Here is a 12,688-nt window from a genome sequence, read left to right as displayed (position 1 = left end):
TATATTATTATTGTCAATGATTTCCTTTAAGAAAGTCGCCAGTGGATAAAAAGCACTATTAATACAACTGACAATCAATCTTAAAGGGTGACCTTCTTTGTGAATTTTTGGCAAACCGTAAGATCTCGGAAGTTCGCCGTCCGAAACGTACAATTTTTTATATAAATTAGAATCAATGTACCCCTTATTTTTCCAATTTTTTATCATAATGTACATATTTATAATATATAACGGAAAAAGAATGTACGCATAATAAAAGCTATTTGCAGTCAATCATTAAAATGCTTATAATGTCAATTTTAGTAAACCGAATGAAATTCCTTTGATTAAAAATGAACGGAAAACGTAAATATGAGTATGATCATTGAGTCAAAAATTAAAAGAGTTTCGGGTGCAAATAGTACGTTAAAATTAGAGACAATGCGAAACACAATCTTGTCTCCTCGTTGTTCTAAGACATAATGCTTTGAACAATGTATGTCTATATATATGTAAATATATGTTTAAAGTACTTGTCACAAGACTTCCAATCTCTCTGTCTGACAGAACCGATGATTTTTATCTTAAGATTTCACGTGGCTTAATCATAGCACATCATTTTAGCACATATTTTATATTTGTTTTTTAATGCAAAATACCATAAATATCAATACTGATACAAATAGTAATTTTTACTAAAGCGAATAGCTTATAGACAACAATATTATATAAAAGCATTTCTAATATACATTCTAAATTTTTAAATGCATTGTTCAAATAAGTAGACAAATCATTATAAAACAAAAAATAAATTTTAATATTTCAAAGCTATAAAAAACCAAAGTTTTATCAAAATTTTTATGTCATTGTAAAGTACCATTTTTTCCTTTTAAAATCTATTTTGAATGGATAATGTATGATATTTTTAAACCCAGATATAACTATTAGTAGAGAACTATGTCATACTTCGAAGTTATATCCCCTGCCTGTCTGTTGTTGTTAGAAATAGAAGAATGAAGATTTTTCCGTACTGCCTTGATTGCATTTTGATATATAAATCTTTATATTTTTTTATTCATTCTAAATATATTTTCTCATTATTCCTGCTATGTATCTTTTACTTAAAATATTTTCCGTACTATGAATATGAATGAAACTTCAAATAATTTTAGAATACTACTAAGTAAATTATGCTTCATCTTATCATACATGCTTCATATAGCAAAAATTTAATATAAAATATCATTATAGATCAAATGTTATATGTAATAAACCATACATTCTTATGTGTGTACTTTTATTTTATTGGAAGTCATTAAAACGTAAAAACCAATCGATATTAATGTTGCAATATTATCAATACAATCGTTCAATAACTTTGATTGGAAATATCAGTGATTAATATTAAACAAAATATTTCATTAGAAAGATACAATCATTTAAATTTGTTTCTTCAAAGATTTTTTGAAGAACAATATGTATATTTCAAAATCAATTACTTAAAATCTTCGTTGTTAAATTAAGTATTTTCTCTCTTTCAGATATTATTTTAATAAATTAATTTTAAAACTTCATAAAAATTCTTATATTTTGAGAAAGCTTTTAAATAAAATATCTATATTGTCTGTTTCGCTACCCATCAAAAGATATTTTTTCTTGTTTAAATTATTTATCCTTTCATTTCGTTTTCTTAATCGTTTAAAAAATGTCTCAAATGGTCTTTATTATCATTTTATAATTATATTTGGGGGTTTAAATATAAATGTATTTTAGTTTGCATGCATTTTAAAAATTAAGAGAATACTAAATTGAGTTAAAAATAATTTAAGTTGGAAAAATACTAATATATACTATATAATATAAATTAGAAAAAATATACTAAATTAAAAACATTTTTAATAATTATTTCTAACCTTCAAATTTCATATATATAAAAGTATGATAGTAACATGCGCGCGTGCATATTTGTGTCAATGCCTTTGTTGATCAAGAAAATTCCAACTGTATTCGATTCACTACAGAAAAATCTATTTTTGTAGCCCTACTCTAATGTAATTGAATTTAAAGTCGCATTAATTCTTTTTCTTTTATAACATCGTCAATGTTTGAAAATTTTTCGATGAAATTTGAAAATCATGTTTTGTAGAATTCAAAAAATATATAAGAGATATAAAAAAATCAATTCTTGTCTCTAAAATAGAGAAATTTCTTAATATAGATGGGGTAACTTTCTTGATTATAGCCTTTATTTAGAACCTAGACATCATCTAACACTATTTTAATTTCATTGATTACAAAGCATAAGCCGATATTTAAATTTTTATTTCATCAGGACTGCATTAAATACATTTCTAAGATGTTATAAATCGGTTACAGAGAGAAGAGAGCGGCGTTATTTAAATAAAAAAATTGTTAAGTTATATTATTATACATAAGAAGGTCTTAAACATAAGACATAGACTTAAATATAAGAATAGACTATGAATAGCGGCCATATACAGGGTGTTTTTTTAAGCCCGATAGATTTTTTTAAGCCCGATAGAATTTAAAATTGTAGAAACTAACACAAAAATTAAATTATAATCAAAAAATTTTTTTTAGTCGAAAGATCAATGCATGGCATTAACATATGAAAATGATTTCGGGCATATGGCCACCGCGGCTGTTTAATTTAATTTTTTGTTTTATTTTTTACAATTTCAAGTTCTATCGGGCTTAAAAAAACACCCTTTACATGTGATGCGTGCAAAAATTATATAAGTAAAATTCACGATGTTATTTTCAGAAGCTTTATCATAAAACGATTAAAATAGGAACAATATTTTTACAATATTGTATAATAACATCTTCGTATGATTTCATATAATTTCTAAAAATAAACAACGATACTAGTAAAAAGTTTAATGTAATTAAAATAATGTTATGTTTATAGTATAACATTTCATTAATAAACAACTGTATCAAAAATTTATAATTAATTCTTGTACATTTCAATTAATATATGAATTGAGTAACTCGATCAACGCATTTCATATTTTTAAATATGGCATTCAAATTTATTATTGTATTGATTCTATTAGTGTTCCAAATAACAAATTTTTAAAATATCATAAACTTTTTTGGAACATTATAATTATTATCGTTAAAATTATTATAATATTTTGATCGTAACAACATTTTTTATATCGCTTTACAAGCTTTATAAAATAAAACATTGTCTATAATTCTAACAAGAAGAATACTTATTTCGATTATAGATATATATCCTTGCGTAAATTATTTCAAATAAATTTGAAATGTGATTCACATTTGAAGATAATTAAAAGAGTATATCGTTACATATTGCATAAAATGTTTTATCCGTTATATTTTATATTTTATATATATTTACATATTTGTTACACAAAAATTATATCATCATATGAAAGTGATGTAAAGTTGTGTTATCTACTTTCTTTCAATTTTTTCAAGTTTATTTTAATTTTATACGATAAGAATATCAGAAATGTCCTGAGTTAAATAACGCTAACATCTTTTGATTAAAGACAGGAAAATACAAGTTGCATAATAGCAAAATACAAATAGTAAAAACGAAACAGACTAAGTATCCCATAAATCAGATATTTCTCCTTTTTCTATACCAATTTACATATTTGTACATTTAATGGAGGATATATAAAACTGGCATTCTTGAAAGTTCAGCCAGTTTTCTTTGGAGAATTAAAACGCACAAGTCATTCAATTAATATCGGGTAAAAAAGATCTTTGAAAACAGTATCGCAAAACTACTTGAGCATAGAGATAAATAAGATCTTTTTAAAACATTTCCTTATAATTTTACGAATAGATTTGCATTTATAGGGATACTCCAACCTTACAGACGTACAATAAAAGTCGCACCACAGACTTTTGCTTAACGCATAAGGCAAATCAACCAAGAAATATAAAGGACTCTGTTTTCAGATAATTTTTTTAAGCCTTATCTACAATGCGCTCTTTGTTTTCTATTTTTTATCCCTTTTTAATTCTTATTTTTTTACCAGCTTTTTTTTCTGTCGCCCAAAATAAAGTTTAACAAACTTCAGAAGAAACAAGCAACACTTAAAAAGAAACGAAATTACCTATAAAATGGTCGCAAAAAAAGAAGAGACATGAGGTAAAAAACAAGAAATAGGAAGCAAAGAACACAGATTAAGTTTTAACCTTGAGACACATAAAACTAATTCCATAATTATTTCTTACGTTTTATGCGTTATGCAAAAGTCTGTGTTTAGGCTCTAACACGAGCAACAAATAATGCTGCTGTAATCATTCGAGTTTGCTTACATAATCCATGTGACATAAACTATAAAAACAAAAAATTAATTATATATGCAGAATTAACATATATGATATGAACATTGTATTGTAACATAGAAAATATAGTTCATATATTTAGTTTTGTGTATCACTGAATTTAGGAAACATTACTCGATTAGGTATCTGCTTTTGTCGTTATCGATTAAGATTATAAGCAATCTCAAAAAAACAATACAATGGAAACATTCGTGTCATTTCAATTGTTCAATACATGATGTTTCTAATCATGTGTTTAAAAAATAAAATTACACACCGTATCACATATCGAAAAATCTATATCGTCAAGAGATAAAATGGTAAAACATCGACCTGAAAAATATAACGTCAAGAGACAAAACGGTAGAACTTACAATCAAGCGATTATTTCAAAATTTCAAAAATTTATATTTAATCTCGTTTTATGTAACTAACATTGATAGTTAAAATATCTATTGTAATGTTGCATTTAAAAACGTTTGTAACGTAATAAAAACAGTAATAAAATGATAATTTATAATAGAAAAAAATATCAAAACAAAAGTCAAAATATATTATGAAAAAGTATATATTTATAAACATCATAAATATTTTATAATGAACACAGGTAGACATTTTAATGTTGTTCTCATTTTTATTCTTACAGTATATATCCATTATGGGTGAAATAAAAGTACAAATAGCTGAAGGAAAATTGATCGGAGTCGTCGTAGATGGCTACAACGTTCGTTACTTTGCCTTTTGCGGAATACTATATGCCAAACTTCCAGATGGCGAACTAAGATTTAAGGTAATAAATTATTTAGTAAATTAATTAGTGCTTTGTCATTCTTCATGTACTTAATAATTATAGGACGATAAACTTTAGCTCATCTGCCTTAAAATTAGAATTACTATAATTAGATTTAATTAGATTGAAAGAAAGTCTTGATTTTCTTCAAATGTTAACAAATTAATTATGCGCACGATAAGAAAAAACTTTTAACCTTTAAAATACATATTTTTTAACTAAGTATATCCCGTTAAATGTTTATTCATTTATAATATATATATATATATTTTTTTTTTACATATTTAGGATGCTGTACTAGTGGAACCATGGTGAAAGAGACGCGACAAAGTATGGAAACATAGCTGTTCAAGTAGAGCTTGTCAAACACAAAGTTATAGGAAATGAAGATTGCCTTTATTTAAATGTATATATTACAAAAATCGAATCCTCGAAAGAGCATCCGGTAATGGTATGGATACATGGTGGTGCGTTTATTATAGATTCCGGTGATGCAGCTTGGTACGATCCTGATTATGTCGTACAAAAAGACGTAGTAACTTTGAATTATAAGTTAGGCGTTTTAGGTACGACATTTATTACATTGATGGATATTTGTATGTTACTCGCATTTATAGTCTTATCTAACTTTTCTATGACAATATGAACACACATTAGATTTATAGTTTTACTATTTCAAATCTATTAGCGTTTTACGTTTACAAATTACTATCAAATATTAATATTAAATGTAAAAATGAAAAGTTAAAATAAATATATTTACCTATTATTGAAAATAAAAGTAAATATTTTTTTTATTTATTATGGCAAATATTTATAAAATTGAAGTAAATGCCTTGAAAAGCAAAAGATTATTTACAAATCATAAATAAGAAATTAAAATTATACTTAATTTATTAAACAAAAACAAATACTTGTTTTGTTTATTTTTTGATCATTTATTTTTAGCCATAATGTATCAATATTATGAGAGTAAAAATTAACATAATTTCAGGTTTTCTAAACCTCAACAATAAAGTTGCAGCAGGTAATCAAGGTCTAATAAATGTAATCTTAGCGTTAAAATGGATCCAAAAAAATATATTAAAATTCGGTCCAGGAAATATCACAATTTTTGGAGAAATTACTGGTGGAGCCATTACACGTTGTCTAGCTCGGTCTCCTTTATCAAAAAGTATAGTCCATGAACTTCTCAATACAAAATTCTTGTTTCTCATTCTATTTTAAATATATTGACAAATTTGAACTCGATTTAATAGAAACAGCTGAATAAAAAATCATTATTTTATTAAGTTTCTATTTTATTAATAAACAACATTTTAAAAAATTGTATTTCGCGCGCCCGTGTGTATGTGTGTGTAAAATTCTTCTATATTTATAACATAATGTAAATTTAAATAACGTATGCAATAATAATGATATTGTGTGAAAGTGTTTGTTAAAATATGAAAACTAACTCACGTATTTTAAGGAATCGAATCCATCTTCTTTCGTATTTTTGCTAAATCCATTTCGAAATAGCGGATATTTACTTCATTTAGGTTTACAGTACCAAAAACGTAATATTGATATTTATCTGATATGCCTATCAACTTATTCCAATGATATGAAGCTTTTAGCGAACTTATAGATGAAAGTTTTTTATCGTCTTGTGCAAGAATCACCTAAAAATTAATATTTTTTTACAGCCGATAATTGTATAATAACGATTAAGTTAAACAATTGTTAATAAAATTAAGAATAATCTATTATCGCTTCAAATGTAAAGAATAATTGCATTTGGATATCTTACCGTGTTTTTGCCAGATTTTTGAAAAACATTCGTTCCTAAAATAGCATTTCCATCAGAATCACTGTAAAATATTGAATGTCCTGCTGATGCGATTTGTCCTGAATCACTTGGTATTTTAATCGCAATTTTAGTTTTTTTATTAGCCTCTTCTATATTTGGACATTTTAGTAGTGATTTGATTTTTATTTTATAAATTTTCGATCCTGGCGAAGTAACATAATAAAGTTCTAAAATATAAAAATACAAAAAAATCATAGATTAACGAAACGCTACTGATTATTTGCAAGGAATTCTTCTATGTTTTATAAATTGTTATAAACGTGCATTAACACAAATATACATAAATATTAATAAAAAAAAATATGAACGTAACAAATGTATAAATATCTGATTTAAACAGTGAAGTTAGGATTCTTAATACTTGTCATGTATGATAAAATTAAATATTACAAATTACATTTAAAATAATATTTATTGCGTTAAGCAAGTACTTACCATCATAAAGAGTGACTATACTGAAGACACCGCCATCAAAACGAAATTTTTGATTTGATATGGAGACAAAATTTGAAGTCGGTATCATGTAATCGGATTCAACTCTGCACATACTTTTTACAGATGAATCATACACTATTAAACCTTTACCTTGTAAATCAGTCATGAATACCTGCAAATGCATAAATATTTATACGTATTTATATTAAATTTATTATTATTAAATTACTTAAAACAAATTAAATTACTTAAATACGAGATGTATACTTAAACGTATAGTAAAATAATATTTATCTGGACGAACATATATCTATTATTACGATTATTATTTATGCAAGAGAAGGCGTACTAACAATCATTTTATGCAGGAATTGCGTGCATTTTTTGGGAACATAAACGAAAGGTTCTAGTAATAATCCAAAACCCGTTGCATTATTAGCAATATCAAATGGAATATAGATAGTCTTTACTAGCGTATCATCTTTTAAATTAAAGATCAATAGCTTTGGATTACAAATGTGGTCAGACCCAATTTTACCAGAATCCAGAACGAAGATGTGATTGCATCGAATCTAAGATGAAAGCAATTATTCTAATTTTATATATCATCAAACTGACTACAATGTGCATATATAAATATGCTTTACATACATAGAATAAATTATTGAGCATTTAAATATTATATTTATTATAAACAAATATAGGATATGTGATAAAAACCATTGAATGCGCACGCGTGTAAAAATTTGATACTTACGTTTACACGTAACACATTTACCATGCCATCGCACATACGATCACTATTACGCCAATTCCAATTTGGATATGGTCGCAAAAGTGGCCCTCCTGGTCCTGTTTCATTAGTTACTGTCGTCAAAATAGCAGGTGAACCAGAACCCAGTTCTTTCGTAACAGTAACGAATATTCTACCATCTATAAGAATCTCGTTTGTGGACTTACGTACCATTAAAAGTTATATTTATTTAATCAATTTTATGGTAATGGTATATCTTGCATTAACACTATCAAAATGCATTTATTAAAACGCATGGATTCATATAATATGATTAGTGTTAAATATTATAGTTAAATACTATACTATAAATACTACTTAATTAAATACTATAAAGTGAAACTTTTGTTTAGAAGAATATTACTGTAGAAAATTATTGTAACTTTTACAATTATCATTCATTTACCTTTAGCTTTGTCTGCATCAAGTAACATAAGCGCAGAACGATTGTAAGTGCCAGACTTTATTGCGTCTTCCTTCTGCTCATTACTTTCCCATACAAAATCGACATATTTCCATTCATATATATAATTCACTTTAATTCCAAAAGTTAAAGTTGCCATCCACAAAATTAGCAAGGTACACAAAAGATATTTCATTTTATCAAGAAACGAGTTAGTCTTGGAAGTTAGAATTATGAATCCCAAGAAAAAATATTGCAAATGTTCTTTTTATTAAATGTTTAGTGAAAAAAAGTCACGTATTCTGTTAACAGTGTTGTTATTTTATGTTCATTGAAATTACATAATTTTGTGATGTAGTTGCAGCAAAAAAATTTCAAATAAGGTGCTGCCAAGAATTTCACAAGTTTGCGATACACTATTAACGGTTATTCAAAAAATTGACTTTGATGCGTTCAATTTCTTTGTTGTTATTGTTAATAAAATAGATTTTGCTGCAGCTCAATGTTCCTCTTTGATTTTTGTAATAAATTGCACTTTACGATTATGAGATGCAATAAGTTGCTTTGGACAGCAATTTTTCTTTTAGGGCACGTACAGTGTATACGTAAATGAAAGTGAAAGTTTTTACATCTAATTGTTGAATACAACAAGTTGCAATAATAAGTAAATTTTTGAAAATGGTACGTCTTTTAAAAATTAGGTATAACTTTTTGGATTGCAACAATAAATGTAACTTCTACAATGATAAACATTTATGTCACGAATGTAACTATGATAACTTGCTATTTATATCTTTTTTTTAAACGTAATACACATGTCTTTAAAAATGTCTTTAAAACACCTCATTATTCTATCAATAATAATAATTAACCTCACTAAAGGTCTTATTATAATACCATTATTATAACGTTTATAATGCAACATTTTTTAAAATTGCATAACATGTAATAATAACGTTGTGCATTATCTTATCAATAAGACCATCAGAGATGAACAATGTATTAACTATTTTTTTTTAAGTGTATAAAGTGAGACAAGCAAAAGTAATTTATTATTATTTTTCTTTGTTAATAATAGCGAACTGACAATATATAAAACAAAGAAAAAAAAGAGCTACGAGCCAAAAATTGTTATATAGAATAAACATGATAATACAAAATGTAAAAAAAATAAAACAGAAATGTTTTATGGTAGAGATTTAATATAGAAAGCTAGCAGACGTTTCGATCGCAATCGGATTATTTTCAATGTTAAAAACATACACAAAGTTACAATCGGAAAAGAAAACAAAAACATAATAAATTATCTATTTCGCTCTGACGCTGGTAACGTAAAGAAAACGAATATCATAATGTATATATTTATATTATATAACGAAAAAAGAACGTACGCATAATAAAAGCTATTTGCAGTCAATCATTAAAATGCTTGTAATGTCAATTTTAGTAAACCGAGTGAAAGTCCTTTGATTAAAAATGAACAGAGAATGCAAATATGAGTATGATCCTTGAGTTAAAAGAGTTTTGGGTGCAAATAGTACGTTAAAATTAGAGACAACGCGAAAAAAAATGAAATACAATCTTGTCTCCTCGTTGTTCTGAGACATAATGCTTTGAACAATGTATGTCTATATATATGTAAATATACGTTTAAAGTACTTCCAATCTCTCTGTCTAACAGAACCGATGATTTTTATCTTAATGTTTCACATGACTTAATCATATTTTGGCACATATTTTATTTTTGTTTTTCAATGCAAGAAGTATCAATTCCGATACAATTAGTAATTTTTACTAAAGCGAATAGCTTATAGACAACATTATTATTTAAAAGCATTTCTAAATATTGCATTCCAAATATTTAAATGCATTATTCAAATAAATAGACAGAGCATTATAAAAGAAAAAATAAATTTTAATATTTCAAAGCTTTAAAAAATCACCAAAGTTTTATCAAAATTTTTATATCATTGTAAAGTACTGTTATATTTTTTCCCTTTAAAATATATTTTGAATGGATAACGTATGATATTTTTAAACTGAGATGTACCTATTAGTAGAGCGGTATATCATACTTCGAAGTTATATCCCCTGCCTGTCTGTTGTTGTTAGAAGTAAAAGAATTACGATTTTTCCATACTGCCTCATTTTGATATATAAATCTTCATATTTTTTTATTCACTCTAAATATACATTCTCCTTATTCATGTTATGTGACTTTTACTTAAAATATTTTTCGTACTATGAATAACTTTCAAATAATTTTAGAATGCTACTAAGTATAGTAAATTATGCTTTATCTTCTCATACATGCTACATATAGTAAAAATTTGATATAAAATAGAATCGTTATAGATCAAATATTATATGTGATAAATCGTACATTCTTATATGTGTACTTTTATTTTATTGGAGGTCATTAAAACGTAAAAACCAATCGATATTAATGTTGCAAGTATTATCAATACAATCGTTCAATAACTTTGATTGGAAATATCAGTGATTAATATTAAACAAAATATTTCATTAGAAAGATACAATCATTTAAATCTGTTTCTTCAATGATTTTTTGAAGAACAATATGTATATTTCAAAGTCAATTAGTTAAAATCTTCGTTGTTAAATTAAGTATTTTCTCTCTTTCAGATATTATTTTAATAAATTAATTTTAAAACTTCATAAAAATTCTTATATTTTGAGAAAGCTTTTAAATAAAATATCTATATTGTCTGTTTCGCTACCCATCAAAAGATATTTTTTCTTGTCTAAATTACTTACCCTTGCATTTTGTTTTCTTAATCGCTTAAAAAATGTCTCAAATGGTCTTTTTTTAATTATATTTACCGGTTTAAATATAAATGTATTTTAGTTTGCATGCATTTTGGAAATTAGGAGAATACTAAATTGAGTTAGAAATAATTTAAGTTGGAAAAATACTAATATATACTATATATTATAAATTAGACAAAATATACTAAATTATATACATTTTTAATAATTATTTCTAACCTTCAAATTTCATATATATATAATTATGATAGTAACATGCGAGCGTGCACATTTGTGTCAATGTCTTTGTTGATCAAGAAAATTCCAATTGTATTCGATTCACTACAGAAAAATCCATTTTTGTAGCCCTACTCTAATGTAATTCAATCTAAAGTCGCCTTAATTCTTTCTCTTTTGTTATAAATCAGTTACAGAGAGAAACGGGAGGCGTTATTTAAATAAAAATATTGTTAAGTTATATTACATAAGACATATTTTCAGACATATATTAATAATTAATTCAAATCAATTTTTAGAAATCCAACGCCTACTACAAATTCATAGTTACTATTAACCATGTTAATAGTAACTCCATAAAACGATTACAATTACTTAAATATCGATTTAAATTTACAAATGAAAATGTTTCGTAAAGGAAAGGAACGCTGGAATTGGGAAAGTCATAAAAAAACGTTCTAAGTTCTAAGTTCTAAGTCTATTCTAACGTTCTTTCTCTCTCTCTCTCTCTCTCTCTCTCTCTCTCTCTCTCTCTCTCTCTCTCTCTCTGCTAAAGACTTTTCTTAAAATTTAATGTGTTTTTTAGCATCAACTTTTGATCTTTATTAAAAAAACAATTATTTAAGCTGGAATTACACGATGTTTGATTTCTTGAACGGTAAGTATACATATACCTATTCTGAGGGTCAATCATGTAACTTTTTTCTAGGACAGGAAGATGAAAAGTGAACATTTTTTGTATATGTACATATACATACATACATAAAAATTTTCACGTTTTCATTCTAGAGAAAAAGTTGCGTAATCGACATTTTGATGCATACTAGAATACGTTCATTGTTTAATGTTCATTGAGCGCGACATGCTGGTATATATAATTTCTATGTTTATGATGCATTACTTCATAACTTGTTTTCTTGCATGCATGAATAAAAAAATTAAGAGGATCTTAAAGGTAATTAATCATAGTGTAAGTAAAACTTACACACATGCGTCATTGATTCATTACTATGTACTACTACATCAATATCTCACGCATATATACACATAAATTTTCGTATAACAATCACATTTTAATTAGACATCTAAGTCCAA

The 12,688-nt window shown here is 25.7% G+C and overlaps 2 protein-coding genes across 3 annotated transcripts; one reads left to right on the top strand and one right to left on the bottom strand.

The window, feature by feature from the left end:
* On the top strand, positions 1–6,331 carry LOC105144215 (juvenile hormone esterase). The gene is given in 5 exon segments (XM_087414532.1): positions 1–3,731; positions 4,961–5,104; positions 5,393–5,415; positions 5,417–5,670; positions 6,099–6,331. Coding segments are annotated over 4 exon segments (642 nt in total). The 5' UTR covers positions 1–3,731; positions 4,961–4,972.
* LOC105152273 (royal jelly protein-like protein) lies at positions 6,216–11,468 on the bottom strand. Of its 2 annotated transcripts, XM_087414531.1 has the most exons (7): positions 8,591–11,468; positions 8,149–8,324; positions 7,745–7,963; positions 7,392–7,563; positions 6,897–7,123; positions 6,566–6,768; positions 6,216–6,369 (listed from the first exon to the last, which is right to left on the bottom strand). In XM_087414531.1, exons 1-6 carry the CDS (start codon positions 8,781–8,783, stop codon positions 6,571–6,573), a joined length of 1,185 nt encoding a protein of 394 aa, XP_087270657.1. In that variant the 5' UTR covers positions 8,784–11,468; the 3' UTR covers positions 6,216–6,369; positions 6,566–6,570. The 2 variants fall into 2 exon arrangements, with proteins under 2 accessions (XP_087270657.1, XP_011064756.2); XM_011066454.2 differs by having other exon boundaries at positions 6,216–6,768.
* Between the last annotated feature and the right edge of the window lie 1,220 nt (positions 11,469–12,688).

This window comes from Acromyrmex echinatior, chromosome 16 (genome assembly GCF_024713525.1).
Source record: "Acromyrmex echinatior isolate Ae372 chromosome 16, ASM2471352v2, whole genome shotgun sequence".
Lineage (NCBI taxonomy): Eukaryota > Metazoa > Arthropoda > Insecta > Hymenoptera > Formicidae > Acromyrmex > Acromyrmex echinatior.
Note: the sequence above shows the minus strand (reverse complement) of the source record. Positions and strands in the feature narration are given on the sequence as shown.

Excerpts from the sequence above, each read along its gene's own strand:
- LOC105152273 (XM_011066454.2), bottom strand. The coding sequence starts at position 8,783 with ATGAAATATCTTTTGTGTACCTTGCTAATTTTGTGGATGGCAACTTTA. Across the intron at positions 8,325-8,590 it reads TGATGCAGACAAAGCTAAAG|ATGGTAGAATATTCGTTACT; the intron begins GTAAATGAATGA and ends AGATTCTTATAG. Across the intron at positions 7,964-8,148 it reads TAAATGTGTTACGTGTAAAC|ATTCGATGCAATCACATCTT; the intron begins GTAAGTATCAAA and ends CTTTCATCTTAG.